Below are 17,934 nucleotides of genomic sequence, written 5' to 3'. Positions count from 1 at the left end.
TCCCTAAAGACATTATCAATGCACCTCGGTATTACAGATCTCAAATCTGAACATTTTTAACTGATCATGAAAAGGAGAAGATAATGTGACTTTATAAAATGTTTGCATTGGCTCTCCCACTGTCCACAAGACAACAACCATACTTCCCAATACATTTCCAGTTACCAGCTTCGGAACTAGCTGGATGGGAAGGTGGGTAAGTAGACCGGAGAGAGGCAAGCGGCTTGATAGGCAAGTAACTAGGTAAGTAGATTTTTGTCTGGAAGGTTGGGTGGATGGATCCACGAATGGGAAGATGGGGAACAAATGGATGGATGGATGGATGGATGGATGGAGGGCTGGGTGAGTATGTGAGTAGGAGAGATAGGCACACAGCTTGGTAGAAAAAGAAGTGTATAGGTAGACGCAAAGTTGTCTGAATGGACGGAAGGATGGATGGCAGAAAATCTGTTTTCCAAGAGGAACACCAAATCACTTTCAAGTGTTTCCTTCAAGTAAATTATGCTTAGCTGAGGCTCAGTGTTCTGCCTAATATAGCACCGGAGTCCCAGGAGATGCCTGTTCCAGTCCTGTCTTAAAGTGGCAAGGGCTTTCCCTTCCCTCCTCCTGCCTGAGCCTTGCTGCAAAGTGAGCAGGTCCGAGATTCTGACTGCCCTCTCTCTTACACAAGGATTCAGAGACGCTGAACTACAGGCTAGGAAGTAGTGCCGCTGAGATGTGAGCCCAGACCTTCAGACTTCTGGTTTATTCTCTGCACTGCACTCACGCCCCCTTTCAGCCCTGTCTTTGGTTCTGCCATCAGTCTTTTACATGATAGTATAACATATCTGGGCTTCCTCTCCAGAATGGAGAATCTGGAGGCAAAGAATGGAAGGGACAGAGCCCTCTCCCAGCTCCTAAAATCACTGCCTCATTGGCCAGTGGTCACAGCAACCCTGGTCACAAGTGGCCCATGATCCCCAGTCCCCCCCCCCAAGCCCCAGCTTTGTCAGTCCCTCCCATCTTAGAAAGTCTAACACCAAGACTCAAAGATCTCATACACCTGGGCAAAACCCTGGTCACAACACAAGAACAAAAAGAGCCTGTGTCCCATGGGGACCTGCTTCTTTTGCTTCCTATCCCTGCCTTAGACCCCACAATTTTCCCCACCCCAAAAAAGCCCTCCCCATGGCCCATAGTCATCATGTTTCTGGGCCTCCCACATATCTTTTCTTCTGCCTAAAAATCCCTTCCCCTCCTCTCTAGCTGGAGAACTCCTATTCAGCCTTCAAAGCCCAAGTCCAAAGGCCCCTCTGAAAAGCTTTTCTTGATCCTTACACCCCCATCTGGACTGGAGAGTAAACAGCTCTCTCTCACCTGTAGGTCTCTGCACAAGCCGCTGCTGTCATGGACCCCTTCTTTCTCTTCCTGGGGCATTCCTAGGCAGAGAGAGTGGCTCCTTTCTTTGGACTCCCACAATTGCCCTTGCAACGCTTATCATAGCACCTGCGACATGGCCGTGGGTGCTTCAGGGTCGGTCTTGGCCCCCAAACTGCAAACAAGGGCCTGTCCCCAATTTACCTTCATCTTCCTGGTACCAGGGCACAGGCAGGCATGCAACAGGTAAGGCCCATGTCAACTACCTGAATCGCCCATCATCTCAGTGTTTATGAAGTCATTACGACTTGAGAGATAACAAGTTAAGAAAAGTCCCGGCTTTTAAAACCTTCCAAAAATTTTGGAGCAGACAGACTCCCGAGACGTCTGGGTCAATCCAGCCAGGATGAGAGGCTAGTCCAAGGTCATGCAACCTAAGAGACGGGCCCAGGAGCTGAACGGGAAAAGCAGAAGATGTGATGGGAAACCCTAGGGGAGAGACCTCGGAGAGAAGGGTGGGAAACACTACTTTTTTCCCCTTATATTTCTGCATTCATTGTTTCACCGGTTCCAGTGTCCATCTACTACATCAGTAATTTTTTAAAATCTCATCGAAAAAAAATCTTAAACACGGAAGTCCGTATTTGGAATCCGTATTCGAGACCAGGCGTTCTCAAAACGACCGCATCAGAGTTGGGGGAGGGAAGCGGCTGGTCGCAAGGAGAATGCTGGAAACTACCCAAAAATGCTCCTCCAGGGCAGGAGGGACAGAAACTGAGGGAGCCACACCATGGAACGGCGGACTGGGTGGACAGGCCGGCAGCTGCACAGGGAACCCGGCGCGCATCTGAGACACGGCGCTGGGCCACGGTACCACTCTTCGGCTCTATTTCTAGAAATTTCAAAGAATCAGCCACAGGAGGCTTTGGTGATAAAAACCTGGACAATGGGTACCCTCGGGAGTGGGGGACAGTGTCTGGAGCGCGCCTAAGGGGGGGTGTCTGGTACTGTTTGACACTTTGATCTAGGTGCTGATTCCCCAGCGGGTCTGGGGTTTGAACTAGAAGCGAAAGGCAGGCTCTCCTGTAGGTTATCATCCCGCAGAAGCCCGCAGAGCAGCCCCACGCTCCCGAGGGCTAGGTCTGGGTGGGGTCTGAAAAGGGATGCTTTTCGGGGTGCCTGGCTGGCTCAGTGGGTGAAGCATGGAATACCTGACCTCAGGGTTGTGGGTGCAAGCCCTACATTAGGTGTAGAGATTACTTAAAAATAAAATATTTTTTAAAAAAGGGGTGGAGGATGGCTTTTTAAACCATGTCTGCCCCAGGCAGGGCCGAGGGTGGCTGACCTGCCGGGACCCCACCGCCTGGACCCCCCAGCACATCCCAGCTGCTCACCGTCCCTCTTGTCAGGTCCAGCCTCGGAGCTGCTGCAGTTTCTCCCTCTCCTCCCAGCCTAGGCCCAGGGCTGTAGCCCCCAGAGAGAAGCCGCCTTCCTCTCCCAGGAAAACTAGAGCGGCCGGCCCTTCCGGACGGGGCCGTGCCTGGCAGCGGGCAGCCCTGGGATCCCAGGACAGAGGACTAAAGAGATGCGTCCAGGCTTCCACACAAAAGGGGATCTGTCTGTCTGTCCCACAGAGGCCAGGGCAGCCCAGGGCCAAGCGGGCCCTGGGCCCTGAGAGCCTCCCCTTCTCCAGCTTGGCCCCAGGATGCTTCTTTGTGTCCATTCATGAATGCAGGCCCCTCCTGGGTGCAGACAGCATTTTGGCTCAGGCTTTGGGAGAGAGTTTTTGGGCCGGTGCCTCCCCACAGTGGTCTCAAGATCAAAATCCCCGGGGAAAGCGAGTGGGAACAGGAAGGGGGAAACTGAGGAAGGGGTGAGAAGGGGACAGGGGAACTCTGTCACCGTCTGTAGGAGGGAACACAGGCCTCAGGGCATTCCATGTGGACAGCACCTGGAGGTGTGTACCTGGAAGGACTGGCCGGACAGACCTGGACAGACCCCAGCCCCAGCGCCGTACCCTCCCTGCGGCTCCCTGGGGAACGTCCTCCCCTCTGGGATAATGAGAGTCCCCATCTCTGAAGCAGGGACCACCCCTGTCCCCTGCCTCACTGAAGTTGCTGGAAGACAGCAAGTGAGAGACCTTTTGAACCAGAAATCCTAGGTTGGGCGGGGGGGCCTTCCACAGTCCTTGCAACAAAAGCAGAGGCAAGCCCACCCCCCCCCCACCCAAGCGCGCAATGGTTTCCTGCCTGTGGCACTCGGCCTATGCCAGGGACACAGTGAGCCGAGGAGGGTGCCAGGCCTCTGTGCCCAGTGGGGAGCATCCGACGCCTGCCCCACACGGCCTCCCAAGCAGAACCAGCTTGCTTCTTAACAAACCCCTCGGCGGCTGCGTGCCCTTCCCTGGGCTCATTCCCCACTCTCTTGATGTGCCTTGGGATCGCCTCTCACACTCGCTGCTTGCCTTTGGGTCCATGTCTTGGGGTCTGCTGCTGGGGAGACCCAAACTCAGGCGGCTTATCTGTGACTTAAGAGTCGGCCTCTCCGGACACCAGCCACAAGGCCCCCGGGCAAGCAAGCACCATCACTTCTCGGTGCGTCCAGTCCCATCTGGGGATGCGGCTGTGACACCAGAAGGCTTGTTTGTACAGCACTCCACGGTTCGCAAGGCTCGCTCACACCCCACCCCCTGGCTCCTCCGGGCGACAGCTGCCTGAGCCTGGGACCTACACCTGCTCGGTTCACTGACGCTTTCCCTGGGGCAGAGCCTGAAATGAATCTGAAGTCACTCCTCACCTCCCCTCCAAAGCCCTCGGAGCTTGCGGGGTGGGGGGGGGGGGGGGGGGGGGCGGCGATGCTTCCTAACCCATTTTTCCAAAGAGGAAATGAGGCTCATAAAGGCGGCCAGCAGAGTACAGCCAGACCCTGACTTAGGGATGCAAGGGCTTCTCGGGGACCATGGCTCTGGCTCTGCCACCAAAACGCGTGGCCTGCAGCCTCCCGCAGACGAGGCCGCCCTGGCCTCCCTGACCCATCCCCATCTCGGTGGTCTTCCCCTCCCTGCTACCACGATGGGACTACAATCCAGAACATCCCCCCCTGAGAGCTCATGGAAAACATCCCTTTCATAGTGACGGCCCCTGGAACGACTAGCCCTGCCAACCTAGTGTCACCGACGGCCCTCCCGGGACAGGCAGAACCACAGGAACCCCGAAGCAGAGGGCGGGGGATATGCAGAAGCTGGATTTCCACCCAGCTCCATTACCTATGACCAAGATTCAGGCACCCATCCCTGAGCACGGAGGCTGCCTGCTAGGAGATCTACACCTCTCTGGGACCAAAGGCACACATACACACACATGTGCACACACACACACACACACACACACTCACAATCTTAGAATATCTACTCTACAAACAGACTCATTCACTTTGTCCTCCGGAGGCCTTTCTTGCCCAAAAATGAACCATGGTTTTCTCTTGGATGAATAATGAAGATCCCACCACTTGGGTACACTAAGTGCAGAGAAGTTTGCGGGGGGCGGGGGCAGGCGGGGGGATGGTGCTGAGCAGCCGGATATTCAAAAGGAGCCAAGGGACCCCAAGATCAATCTTGGCATCAACGGAAATGGGGAAGTCAGATGTCTAACACCCCCCCGGAGAGACGCACGGTGAAGTGTCTTCCCTTTCTGGCCAAGAACGTGATCCTGAACCTGATCTAGCCTCCACAGGTATGCTAGCTAACACAGCGCGAGCCCCATGTGGTTAAGGAAATACACCTTCTCTAAAACTAGGTAAAAGTTACAATTCAAGCGCATCAGTAGCACAAGGGAATTATTGCCAACACTCTCAGGTTAGGGAAAACCTGTCCTCACCAGCTAGAGATGTGCACTGAAATCAGACCCTCCGGGATTTGTCATCAAATATGGTGGCAGAGAGAAGAAAGATGAAGCAACTTTGGCGAAACGTTGGTAACCGTCAAGTTCAGGCTACAGGGCGTCGGGGGTTCATTCTTCTCTCTGCTTTTATGAATGAAAGTTTTCATCAGGTGAGGACTGGAGTATTTACACAATCGCAAAGTAATCCCTCCCCGCAAAGGCTACCAATTACCGAAACCAACAATAACTTTTATAGACAGAAAACCTGGAGGACATCAACGTGAGCAAGCGATTGGGGTTCACTGCCCGTTACGAGGCGCCTAGAAGGACTGGCATCGCTTCCACCAAAAACATGGAGACCAAAAACATGGAGCCTCAGTCTAACCACGAGACCCCCAAACAGAACCCAGGGACCCCCACACTGGGACATCCTCCAGAACTCCCGGCCTGGACACCTCGGGCCCAGGAAACATGGACATCTGACAGGAAGATGGGGGGTGAATTCTGGATTTGATGAGGTTAAGGAAACAGCGCAGGGCACCCCGAATCGGACTTGGCAGCCGGGACAGTGATGGGGCAAAGTGGCAAAGTCAGAATCTGGAAGGTTCATGAAATAACCTTGCATCGATGTTCACATTCCTTTTTTTTTTTTCCTCCTCTTTCCCTTGCATTTAATAAATGACCTACATGTGTGCCCATTTTCAGCTAGGTTTCATTTATTTATTTATCTTCTTTTTTTCATCATGGTAAAATATTCTCAGTATAGACTTTACTGTCTTAACCAGTTTTCAGGGTCCAGTTCAGGGGTGACAAGCACGTTCACCCTGTTGAGAAGCCGCCACCACTATCGGGCTCCAGAATGTTCCATTCCCCCCCACACTGAGACTCTCTCCCCAGGACACACTGACCCCCACCCCCTCCTCAGGAGACGCAACAAGCTGCAATCCTATCTGATGGCACTCTCTTTCCTTTTTGGCCACACCTGCCTCCTCTCACTCCACTGGGCTCAGGTGGAACCACATACCATCACCCCTGACAAGCCATGCCTGACTCCCAAACTCCATGCTCCAAAGGATCTAGACTTGACATAGCCCTTCCCCCCTGACCCCGGTGACAGGCCCAGGAGTGGCCATGCGATCCAAGCCAGGACACAGACACTCGAGTCCAGGATAGTGGTGATTCTGCCAGGAAAGAGAAACTCTGGGTCCACAAAGGCTGCGAGCAGTCCAGACAATGCAGCCCCCAGAGGAAAGAGAGCCCAGAGACAAAGAGAGACAGCCCGGGTCCTCTTTGAGACCCTGGATCCAGCTGCACCTGAACCCAGACACTCCTGAACTTTTTCAGTTCTGGACACAAACTCATTTCTTTTTTCTGATGTTCCCTTCTCTCTCTACCTCCCTTCCTCTGTCCTGCCTTCCTTCTCTCTCCTCTAAGCCAGTTCAAGTTGAGGTTTTCTGTTATTACTTATGCCTGAGAGTACATGGCTGACCCTCAAGCACCAGCCCCCCCACCCCCAAGCCCCGGGCACTCGAGCAGAAACCGTGCCCATCTTTCCCTGCATGCTTGTCAACATTTCAATTCTGCCATCACTCACATGGTATTATTGGGAAACTGAGTCCTCCCCTAAAGCATGAGCTTCCATATGTCTCGGATGGAGCCCGCGATTCTGCATTTCTGACAAGCACTAGGTGACGCCAGTGTAACTGATCCATGGAGAACCCTGCAGAGCGGCCTTAGAGGGTCCTGCTCTCACCAACACCCACAAACCAACTTAAAGGATCCTCATGCATCTGGGTCACGGGGGATCCAGTGCTCATCACTGGCAACAGTCCGAGCTATCGCCCCAGCCATCTACTTTAACCCAGGCAAGACCCAGGAGAGGACTTCTCCACCTCTCTTGTCCCGTGTCCTTGAGACCAAAGACAATTGCAAACCCATACAGTGGAGTACTGTTCAGCCCTAAAGAGGAAGGAAACTCAGACACAAGGGATGAACCTTGCGGACATTCTGCAGAGTGAATTAAGCCAGCCACAAAAGGACAAACGCTATATGACTCTACTTACGAGAGATCCCCAGAGTCATCGGAGTCCCAGAGAACAAAAGCAGACGGTGGTACCAGGGGCCGGGGGAGGAGAGGCAGGAAGGGGGTATGTGATGGGACCAGAGTGGGCGTGATGATGCACAGTGACGTGAACGAGCTTTTATGCCCCTGAACAGGACACCTAAAAACGGCTAAGATGGTAAATGCAATGTTAGGTATACTTTATCACATTAAGAAAGAAAAGACCATGTCCATGTGCTGTGGAGGTCTGTGGGTGACACCAGATAACGGGGAGGACATGGCCAGCCCCAGTGCTGAGGTCAGAGGGAAGCCCCATTAACCCATCCATCAAAGCCTTGCTCTCGGGAGACATGGCGCACGGGTGCCTACCCGAGAGTCACTGCCCAGCGGTCTCAGCCGCCGTGTCCCACTCTGCCCATGGTTCCAGGCTCCATATATACTCAGGACCTGACCCAGAATTCCCAACAGGGGCACATGGCAGCCAAGGAACACCATGCACGATTCATAAATTCGTATCAACCCTGAACTTGCCCTCATCGGGGCCCGATGTGCCCACCAGAGACATGATACCTACTCTTCACCTTGGCTCTAGAGGTGAGAAGTTTCCTTTTCATAAGAGGAGACTCCATCACACTTGCAAAAAAATAAAATAAAATAAAATAAAAATACTTCAGCTGTACTTAAGCCCTTAAATAAACAAAATACACATACTTTATTTTACGTAAATACTTTCTGACTTCAAGTTTTATGCTTATTAATCTTCATTTGTATTTTGCCTTTCAAATTTAAGAAAAGTTTGGATACTCTAGAGTATCAATTTTTTATATATTTGGTTTACTTTATAATTGTGGGGTATCTTTTATTTTTATTTATTTATTTTTTAAAGATTTTATTTATTTGACAGAGGGAGAGAGAGCACATGCAGGGGGAGCAGGAGAGGGAGAAGCAGGCTCCCTGTTGAGCAGGGAGCACGATATGGGACTCGATCCCAAGACCCCAATATCATGACCTGAGCCAAGGCAGATGCTTATTAACTGACTGAGTCATCCAAGCGCCCCTAGATTTGATTTAAATAACCACAGGTAGGGCCACGTGGATGGTTCAGTGGGTTAAGTGTCTGACTCTTGGTCTCAGCTCAAGTCTTGATCTCAGGGTTGTGGGTTCAAACCCAGCGTCATCCTCCATACTGGGCATGGAGCAGACTCTAATTACTCAATTAATTTAAATAAATAAATAGATAGATAGATAGATAAATAAATAAATAAATCAAGAGCCACAGGTGGCCTAGTGCGACTGCCCTGAATTACACAACTCTAGATGATTACTAGAACCCAACTTAAAGGGAAAATCTTGAGTGGAAATAACATAATTAATGATTTTGCTGCAATGAAGAGAAAAATAACTGGTATGAAATATACAGCAATGAACAAATTATGCATGCCTCTATCTTACTCCCCATTCAGGCACGGCTGGTCCAGCCATAAATGCCAAGGCACCCGCGGCCAGCCTTCAACCGCCTGAGGTCCACGCTTTACCAGAGTGTTCCATTTTTGTCATTATAGAAGTATATTTGTCCAAGAGGACAGAACCTGTTTTGTTGAAAAGCCTGTTAGCTAGATTTTCAACTTAAAATATTCAGACATATGGTGTGTGGGCTTCCCGCAGGACACTTGCTCTGGCCCCATCATTGCTCAGGACGGGCCTGTCGGTGAACGAAGGAGGCGGCACACAGAGAGCACGAGCTCTGGCCCTGTGCCACAAACACAGGTGACCGTAGGGATGGAGATCCCCATGGTTGTGTGGGAGGCAGAAAAGAAAAGCACAGTCCAGATGTGAACCTCACTATGTGCTCTGGGACCAGGAGCAAACCATATAAGGATAAAAAACAGTAACTCCTGGGGCGCCTGGGTGGCTCAGTGGGTTAAAGCCTCTGCCTTCAGCTCAGGTCATGATCCCAGGGTCCTGGGATCGAGCCCCGCATCTGGCTCTCTGCTCGGCGGGAGCCTGCTTCCCCTCTCTCTCTCTGCCTGCCTCTCTGCCTACTTGTGATCTCTGCCTGTCAAATAAATAAACAAACAAACAACAACAAAAAAAAACAGTAACTTCTGCCCCCAACAGCTAAGGGCCAAAGGAGATGGTGAAAGGAAGGTGCACGGTCCAAGAAGGGTGCCATGGGTCGGTGACGAAGTTGCCTACTTAAGAGAACCCAGCAAAGAGATGAGCAGAATCAGAACACAAGCTCCAAGCTCCTTCCACTCCTGCTCCCCAAGGATACCGCTGTGGGAAGAGCTGGGCCCTGACCTTCATGTGGCCTTAGCGGCAACTTCAAACCCGTGGCAAGAACAGAGCGATGGGGGCCATTCCTGGGGGCACCCCAAGACCTGGTCCTTATAAACTGGGCAGTCAGTGAGCATCACAGGGAACTGAGACCCACAGGTGTTGGCTAATGCCCAGAGGTTAATTTCCTTGCCCAAAGGTGCACAGCCACTAGTCATTCACCAGATCTAACTGGTACCTACTCAGATGACAGGTGCTATTCTGGGCCCCAGGGAGGCAACAATGGGCACAGACAGCGGAGACGACTCTTCCCAGCCTCCCTTGCAGGAAGGTGTGGCCACATGCGTAAGTCTCCCCCTGGGAATGGGAACTGTCTTGTAGGACACGGAGAATCCAGCTTGGTTTTCTTCCCAAGTCAAGAATTAGAACACTGCCAGGACCCAGAAGCACCCTGTGTATTCTTCCCTCCCCTAGAGGTAACCACTGAGCTGATTTTGCAATAATCATGTTCTTGCTTTCCACATACCTTCCTTCTTCTGCATTCCTAAACGACAGTTGGTTTGCGTGTTTTTAAGCGTTGAATGATGGGATTCATACCTTCCTTTGTGTTTTGCTATCACTCAACACATCTATGAGATCTATCAACACGGCTGACTGAATGGGAAAGTCACCCTCCTGCAGGGTCTTTATGGATATCCACCATGCTACCGATGACCTTTGGGATGTCTCCAGGTCTTGCTTATCACGAACGACACTGATGAGAAAATTCTTGTCCGTTTCCAGTGATGCACGTGTGCACAGGTTCCTCCAGGGAAGATCCCCAACGAAAAACGAAAAACGAGCAGCTTTTGCAAAACAATCGGTCTTTTTACACTTTGTGTCCTCTTGTCTGTCTTTTTCTCATTGTAGTTGTTTACATGTTCTGGACGTTAATTATCTTGGTGGGTAAATGTGCTGCAAATATATCCTTCAAATTTACTTCCTTCATGGCATTTTTCAGTGACTAGAAATCCATAATTCTTGGGGTGCCTGGGTAGCTCAGTGGGTTAAAGCCTCTGCCTTCGGCTCAGGTCATGATCCCAGGGTCCTGGGATCAAGCCCCACATCAGGCTCTCTGCTCCGCGGGGAGCCTCCTTCCTCCTCTTTCTCTGCCTGCCTCTCTGCCTACTTGAAATCTCTGTCAAATAAATAAATAAAATATTTCTTAAAAATCCATAATTCTTCATGCAGTCTGGTTTACCCATCTACCCTGTAATGATCTTAACTTTTTGTGCCTTCAGAAATCTTTACCTAACACGAAATCCAAAAGATAGTCTTTCCTATTTTCTAAAAGTTTTCATTTTTTAAAAATTTCACTTCTAAGATTTTTAATCCATCCAGAAATGTGGTAGGGCTCCAGTTTCACTGTTTCTGTCTGGATAACGAATTGTCTCAGTACCGTTTATTCAATGGACGAGGCTTGCCTCGTCTGATCAGCAATACTACCTTTCTCAAAAACCAATGTCTTTATAGGCATGAATCTGTTTCTGCCCTCTTTATTCTGTTCCACTGGCCAATCTGCCTAGCCCTGCACCAACACTACAGTCTTTAATTCCTATAGCTTCATAATAAATGTATTTCTTGATCTAGGCAGACCATTCAAGGGTTCCGGTTAGAACCTGAAAGATGAGCTGGTCCAACCACCCAATGAAAAACAGAGGCTCAACAAGAAAAAACATCTTTTACAGTATCATACAGCATTTAACTTGGAACAAGGTTAAGGGCTGAATGGTTGTGTTCTCCCTCCTCCCCACAAAAAATTATTTTTTTTTTAAGAGATTTTATTTGACAGAGAGTGAGATCACAAGAAACAGAGAGGCAGAGAGGGGGGAAGCAGGCTCCCTGCTGAGCAGAGAGCCTGATGTGGGGCTCGATCCCAGGACCCTGAGATCATGACCTGAGTCGAAGGCAGAGGCTTAACCCACTGAGCCACCCAGGCGCCCCCACACACACAAAAAATTCTTACGCTGAAATCTTATTTCCAGTGTGATGGCATCTGGAGGTGGGACATGTAGGACATAATTAGTTCAAGGGGACGGGGCCCTCATGAATGAGATTAGTGCCCTTCTAAGAGGCCAGAGAGCGGCTCCTTCTCTTTCTGCCACATGAAGATACAACGAGAAGTCTGTAGTCCGTAACCCAAAAGATGGCCCTCGCCAGGACCCAATCATGCCGGCACCCTGATCTCATACCTCCAGCCTCCAGAACTACGAGAAATCATTTTCTATTGTTTATAAGCCATCAGTCTACGGTGCTTCCTTACAGCAGCCCGAACTAAATGAAACAAACGCACATCTCTCGTCCTGGAGGATATTCCTGTGCTATTGAACACGGCAGCCGCCGGGCATGTCGGGCTCTTGAGCACTTGAAAAATATCTAGTCCAAACCGAGACGGGCCATGAGTATAAAATACACAAATAGATCTCAAAGACTTGCTGAGAGAATGAAATGCAAAGAGAATGTTAAGTATCTCATGAATGATCCATTCATATTGAGGACATGTTGAAATGCAACATTTTGCATATTAAGGATCAATTACAATACATTTTTTAAGTAATTTCACTGTTTTTTGCCTTAGAAAATCAATCACACTAAATTGAATGGCTACTAAAAAACGTACAATTACGCATGTGGCTGGTGTGACATTTCTACTGGATGATGCTAGCTCATACTATTAAAGTCACTCAATCAGGAAGCCTTTATTAAGAACCTAACTTGTGGGCTGTGCCAGGGTAAGGGCCATGCCACAAGGAAGGGAACAGAAATAGTTCTAATTGATGTCCTCTACTTCCTCCCTGGACTTGTCACCCATAGAACAGAACCGAAAAAGCTCCTGGTCCAGCCCCTGGCACAGCTGGAGAGCTCTAACCCAGCCAGGGAGGGCAGCACCAGAGTCCAAATCTACAGCTCATTCAGAACAACCCTCCTGTCCTTACAAATCAACCAGCGGAGATCCAGAGAGGTTGAGACACTGACCCGAGACCACACAGCAGATGCAGGACAGGCGAAGGCCCATGGTACCATGGTACAGGCTTCAGAGCTCATTCTGCGCCTGTTTGCACCTGCGGCCTCAAGTCCTGGAATCTGCCCTTTCCTTCCAGCGAACCCTCTATCAACTTCTACCTCAGAATAGCATACAGGACCGTTGAGAACAAGCCTTTGAAAATCTAAGTGCCCATATCAGAGAGGATTCCATGGATTGGGGCAGCCAGTCCCTCCCACCTTCCAGCCAAATGAAAACCCACAAGAACTTCCCCATGTGCCCCCTTCCAGTGGGACTCCCCAACCTCACGAAGAAGACATGCACAGCCTCCCCCCTACCCATGCCATGCTCAGCCTGGACATCTCTGATCAAGCTCTGCCATCTGACCAGAACGTGTGAAGACCTCCTGGGGACAGGGACCCTCAGCAATTGTCAGGAGACAATGAGCCACATAGATGTGAATATCAAAAATGATGCCACTCTGGGGCGCCTGGGTGGCTCAGCGGGTTAAAGCCTCTCCCTTCGGCTCTGGTCGTGATCTCAGGGTCCTGGGATAGAGCCCCATATTAGGCTCTCTGCCCAGCAGGGAGCCTGTTTCTCTCTCTCTAACTGGCTGCCTCTCAGCCTACTTGTGGTCTTTCTCTGTCAAATAAATAAATGGGATCTTTAAAAAAAAAAAAAAAAAAAAGATGCCACTCTGTCTCAAATTCACCCCCTGCCTACCCCACCCAGAAGCAGCAGACCCAAGGGGCAGGGCAAAAAGTCAGCAGAGCAGGCTGGGTGCCCCACCTGGGTGCCCAAGCACAGGCAAACGCCCACACTCCTGAAACAGCTTGTCCTCCCTCAAGACCTCTAGGGGCTGAGGGCTACTTCTAGGAAAGGTTTTCCTGCCGGCTTTCAGGCAAGCAGACCCCCCAAAATCTCAGAGAAACAATGGTTATGAACCTCCCCCATTTAACTTGTAATCAGTGCAAGGTGGAGCTTGGCTTCCACTCCGCAGTCCGGCGGGGAGGGGAGGGGGGGAGTATCTGCCATCACCATTTTAGGAGAAACTGAGCCTCAGGGCTGTGAAAATGCCAAGATGGACAAGCAGCAATCCCTGGGTTTTAAGCCTCAGTTTCCCCACCTAAAAAGAGCTTCAAACTCATTCCTCCAGTTGTCATGGGGGCGGTGAAGGCTGGGGGTGGGGGTGGGGGCGCGGTGAGGGAAAGGGCAGTGTAGGAGGTACTGGGGGAACCCCGCTGGGGCGTGCCAACACCTTTTCTCATTAACAGAAACACCGGATAAAACTGAGCGATTACTCTGCTCCGGGAGCCACACAAAGTGCCTCACGGGGTGCCCAGGGACGGGGACGTTCATTATCCCCGTTTTGCAGACCTGGAAATTGAGGTTCCGGGAGATGAAGCGACTCGCCTCGGGGCTCGCCGCCAGGAGAGCAGGCGCTGGGAACCCGCGCTCCTTCCGCTCCGCGGCGCAAAGCTGGGCGGCGAGACTCTCCCAAAGACCGCCAAGTCTCCTTGCTGGTTTCTTCCGGCCGAAGCTAGGGTCCATTTGTCAACTCGAATTCTCCGCGCGGCGGGGGGAGCGAGGCCGGCGGCGCGGGGCCGGGAGAGAGCCTCGACCGCCCCTCCCCGCGCGCCCCCTCCCCGCGCATCCCCTTCCGGGCCCCCCCCCCCGACCGCGCGCGCGCGCGTCCCCTTCCCCGCGCGCCCCTCCCCGTGCGGTCCGCTCCCCGCGCGCCCCCTCCCCGCGCGTTCCCCCTCCCGCGCGCGTCCCCTTCCCGGCTCGCCCCCTCCCCTCCCCTTCTCCCCGCGCGCCCTTCCCCGTGCGGTCCGCTCCCCACGCGTCCCCCTCCCGCGCGCGTTCCCTTCCCCGCGCGCCCCTCCCCGCACGCCCCCTCTCCTCCCCTTTTCCCCACGCGCCCCCAAACCTCACCTCGCGTACTTCGTCTTCTGGAAATCCAAGAGCCGGGGAGCGAACATCGCGGCGGTTCCATCAGCACCCAGCCCGAGGCTCCGACAACCGGCGCGAGGCGGGAGCGCGGGAGGCAGGGAGGGAGGCGCGGGGCGCGGGAGCAGCAGGTAGGCGGGCGCGGGGCGGGGGCCGGCCAGGGGGCGCGCGGAGCCCGAGCTGGAGCCGAGCCAAGCCGGAGCCCGAGACGCCGACGCCAAATCCCTAGCAGATGGGGCGGGGGCGGAGCCGGCGGGGGGGCTCCGGGCCAATCGCCTTAGTCCCCTCGGCCGCGGCCCCCTCCCGGAGCCCCGCAGACCCCTCCTGCCCTGGCTGGCTAGGGGAGGAGGAGGGGCGATAGGGAGGGATGGGGGCTTCCCCTTGGAGCCCCTTCCCTCCCTCTCCCGGTGTGCCCTCCCCCGGTAGTTTCCAGAGCGAGGTCACGGCCTGCTAGACGGAGCCCCGCTGTCCTCGGCCGGGACTGGGCTGGGAAGGGAGCGGACACTGCTGGCGCGCCAGGCGTCCAGGCCCTCGGCGTGGCCGGCCGGGGGAGTGGACTTGTAGCTCGCGCTTCCCCCAAGGCCAGCGCCTGCTGCTTCCGAGCGCCTGCGAGGCGCGACGGCCCCTGGGATCCGCCCGGGAATGGCCGCAGTCTCTGGCGGAACCTCTCCACTCCCAGAGACTGTGACTCTAGGAACCATCACGACCCCCAGACAGGGGCACGCGCATTTTAGTGTCGGATCGCAGCGTACCCACGATCTGCCCACTCACCCACCCCACCCCCCATCTTCTACGAAATGCAGCTCTCTCCTTTAGGAGACCTTGGTTCGGGTTATAGGCTGTGAGAAACCACCAACAGGAGCGGATGACACTTTTGGGGACTGAAGGAAGCAGAAGAGCCTTCACCATGGAAAGACAGGTGTCTAAACTGAAAGGCAGGCACCTCCTTCCCCTCTCCTCTCTCTTCCCTTCGGTTCCCAAACCCCAGCTCCCTGTGATTTTAAATAACAAGGCTTTCTTTGAGATCCTAGTACACATTCAGGAAATAATCCCACCCAGGGCAAAGCCACCCTATGGAATTCATTTCTGCACTCCCAAATGCTGGGCACAGAGACACCCAGGATTAGTGTGGACAAGAAGAATTGCGGGTACAGGCATTCACAGGCTGCGGGGAGAGGGAGGGCTGGAGACAGGGACCAGAAAAGGGGTCTGGGGATGTTTAGGAGGTCAAATGGATTTTAGAAGTGAAGGGTGACCCCTAGGCTTCTGGCTGGCCCTGCTGGGTGAGTACTGATGACATTTGTGGGTGTGGATAGAGGGGGAGGACACCAAGGGAGGAGCAGCAGGGAGTTGAGGGAAGATACAATTTGGGTTTTGGCCAGGTGGACTTGAGGTCAAGGTTCCAGGTGAGCTGGAAAGTTCCTCAGAGCGAGCTGCAGGTTTTGAACTTTAATCTGGACCTCCCAGAGCGGTGACCTCCAGCATGAAAGCCACCAGCCTCCTGTGTCTGGTTATTTCTATGTTAAACAAAATGAAATGCAGTTTGAAATGCAGCTCTTGGGTCACACAAGCCACATTTCAAGTACTCACTCAAGAGCTACATGTGATCCATGGCTGGCCTGTCGGACCATTCCCAACACCGCAGAAAGTCCTAGGGGGCAGCGTGGTTCTAGAAGATCAGGGAGTCAGCCAGCCGGCGACGAGCAGCTGTTGGAAATGAAACAGAAAAGACATTCCGTCCAGAGTACTCGATGCCAGGAGAGAATAAGTCACGTTCAGGAAACTTGTTTCAGTTGTCTCTTTACATTTTGGGAGAGGCTCATGGGTACAGGGACCAACACCTCCTGTCCTCTCAATGGAGGAGGGAAAGAGACTGAGAGGGACCAGGGGACCCTCCCAAGGTCACACAGCCAGAGGACCTGCCCAGGATCGGAGCTCTGAACGTGCATTTCATGGCTTCTTCCCTGACCCTAACCTCCCTCACCATTGTTGGGACCCCCCGACCCAGGCCTTATTGTTAGTCCTACTGGGACACACCTGTCCCCAGGTGCCAGGCATACCTCCTCTTCTGCCCTCAACTTCAATTCCAAAAAGGTCCCTGCTGACTTTATAGAAGTGAAAGCCCCCAGGGGTCTGACCTCCCTGTGGTCCCCTCTTCCCCGGGAAGTCCAGGGCAAGCCCGGGGCATCGATCATCATTGAGCGCAGCCATCCAGAAGCTGAGGGAAGCCACAGGTGTGGGACCAGAGCTCCGCAGGCTGCTGGCCCGCTGGCCTCCTCCCGGCCCCAGCCTGTGGTCGACCTTCCCTAGGTCTTGGCAGTGGGCTCAGTGGGGCCCCAGAGGAGACCCCTGAAGGGAAACACAAACCTCAAACTGGATTTTCTTTTTCTCAAAGAGCAAAAAAAAAAGTTGAATAAGAAATGTTACTATTTTTACTGCTGGGATCCAGTTGTTATGGCAACTGAGGGCCTGACTCCCGGGGGAGTCAGGGTTAGACGGTGCATGAAGGAGATGGGGTGGGTGCCGGGGGTGGTAGCCGCCACCGGCCAGGCCTTGGGCTCCTGACCCTGGAGCCCTCCAGGATCGCCGCTGCCCCACTCCCACCTCCCCGGCTCTGTCCTTTCCCCCCATGGCAGAAGTTCACCTGTGCCCACGTCACTGTGGCCAGCCGTCTGTTTGGTGCAAGCCTACCTCCTGCTCACTGTGTGGGTTCGGGCTCCCCCAGCCTTGTCGCCGGGCCTGTCCATCACCACTCCTGGGAGGGGGTGCCTGTCCCCTTGTCTCCAGATGCAAACTGCAGCCCTTCGCACAGTGACAGCTCACGGTCACCTAAGAGATCGGACCCACAACCAGGTGGCCAAAACCCACCCCATCTTTCCTGGGACTCTGGGGCTCCTTCTCTGACCCCCGACCCAGAAGGCCACCCCACGCCACCCCCTCGGTCAGGCCAGCCTCGACTGGGAGCTCTGAAGGTGGCCTTCCCAGGATCCATCACCTGCCTCTGCCACCAGCTAGCCTGTGTGCCCTGAACCCAGGTGCTTCCCACTCGGGGCTCAGTTTCCCCACTTGTAAAGTAGAAATAATAGCAGCTTCCTTGCAGGATTACTGAAGGAACAAAGGCAGCCCGGGCCCAGTGTCATCACTGTTACGACCCCTCTAGTCCCCTCTGTAACTCTACAAGGGAGGAGTGCCCTTCCTAATTTGCAGGTGGCTGTCCTCAAGCAGACACAGACCTACATCTGTCTGTCCCTCAAATGCCCTGCACTGTTGAATGCACACTGATTAAGCACCTACTGTCTTCCTGGCTCTTTGGAGGGGCAGAGTGGCAAGCGGGGTGGGAGAGAAAGCCGCCCACCCCCAGCAACCACCCATGCTTTTCACCCCTTCCC

At 53.3% G+C, this 17,934-nt stretch overlaps 1 protein-coding gene across 2 annotated transcripts in view; it reads right to left on the bottom strand.

The window, feature by feature from the left end:
- Positions 1-15,091, bottom strand: part of MMD2 (monocyte to macrophage differentiation associated 2) — a 41,511-nt gene extending 26,420 nt beyond the window's left edge. The window contains exon 1 of one of the 2 annotated variants that reach the window (XM_045075156.1): positions 14,531-15,091. In XM_045075156.1, coding sequence (XP_044931091.1) covers positions 14,531-14,577 — 47 coding nt within the window. In that variant the 5' untranslated portion in view covers positions 14,578-15,091. Of the gene's footprint in view, positions 1-2,750; positions 4,195-14,530 lie in introns of those variants that run through there. The other variant, XM_013047120.2, reaches the window with a different exon arrangement.
- Positions 15,092-17,934: the final 2,843 nt, after the last annotated feature.

The sequence above is a fragment of the Mustela putorius genome, unplaced genomic scaffold (assembly GCF_011764305.1).
Source record: "Mustela putorius furo isolate JIRA1106 unplaced genomic scaffold, ASM1176430v1.1 tig00000139_pilon_pilon_pilon, whole genome shotgun sequence".
NCBI lineage: Eukaryota > Metazoa > Chordata > Mammalia > Carnivora > Mustelidae > Mustela > Mustela putorius.
Note: the sequence above shows the minus strand (reverse complement) of the source record. Positions and strands in the feature narration are given on the sequence as shown.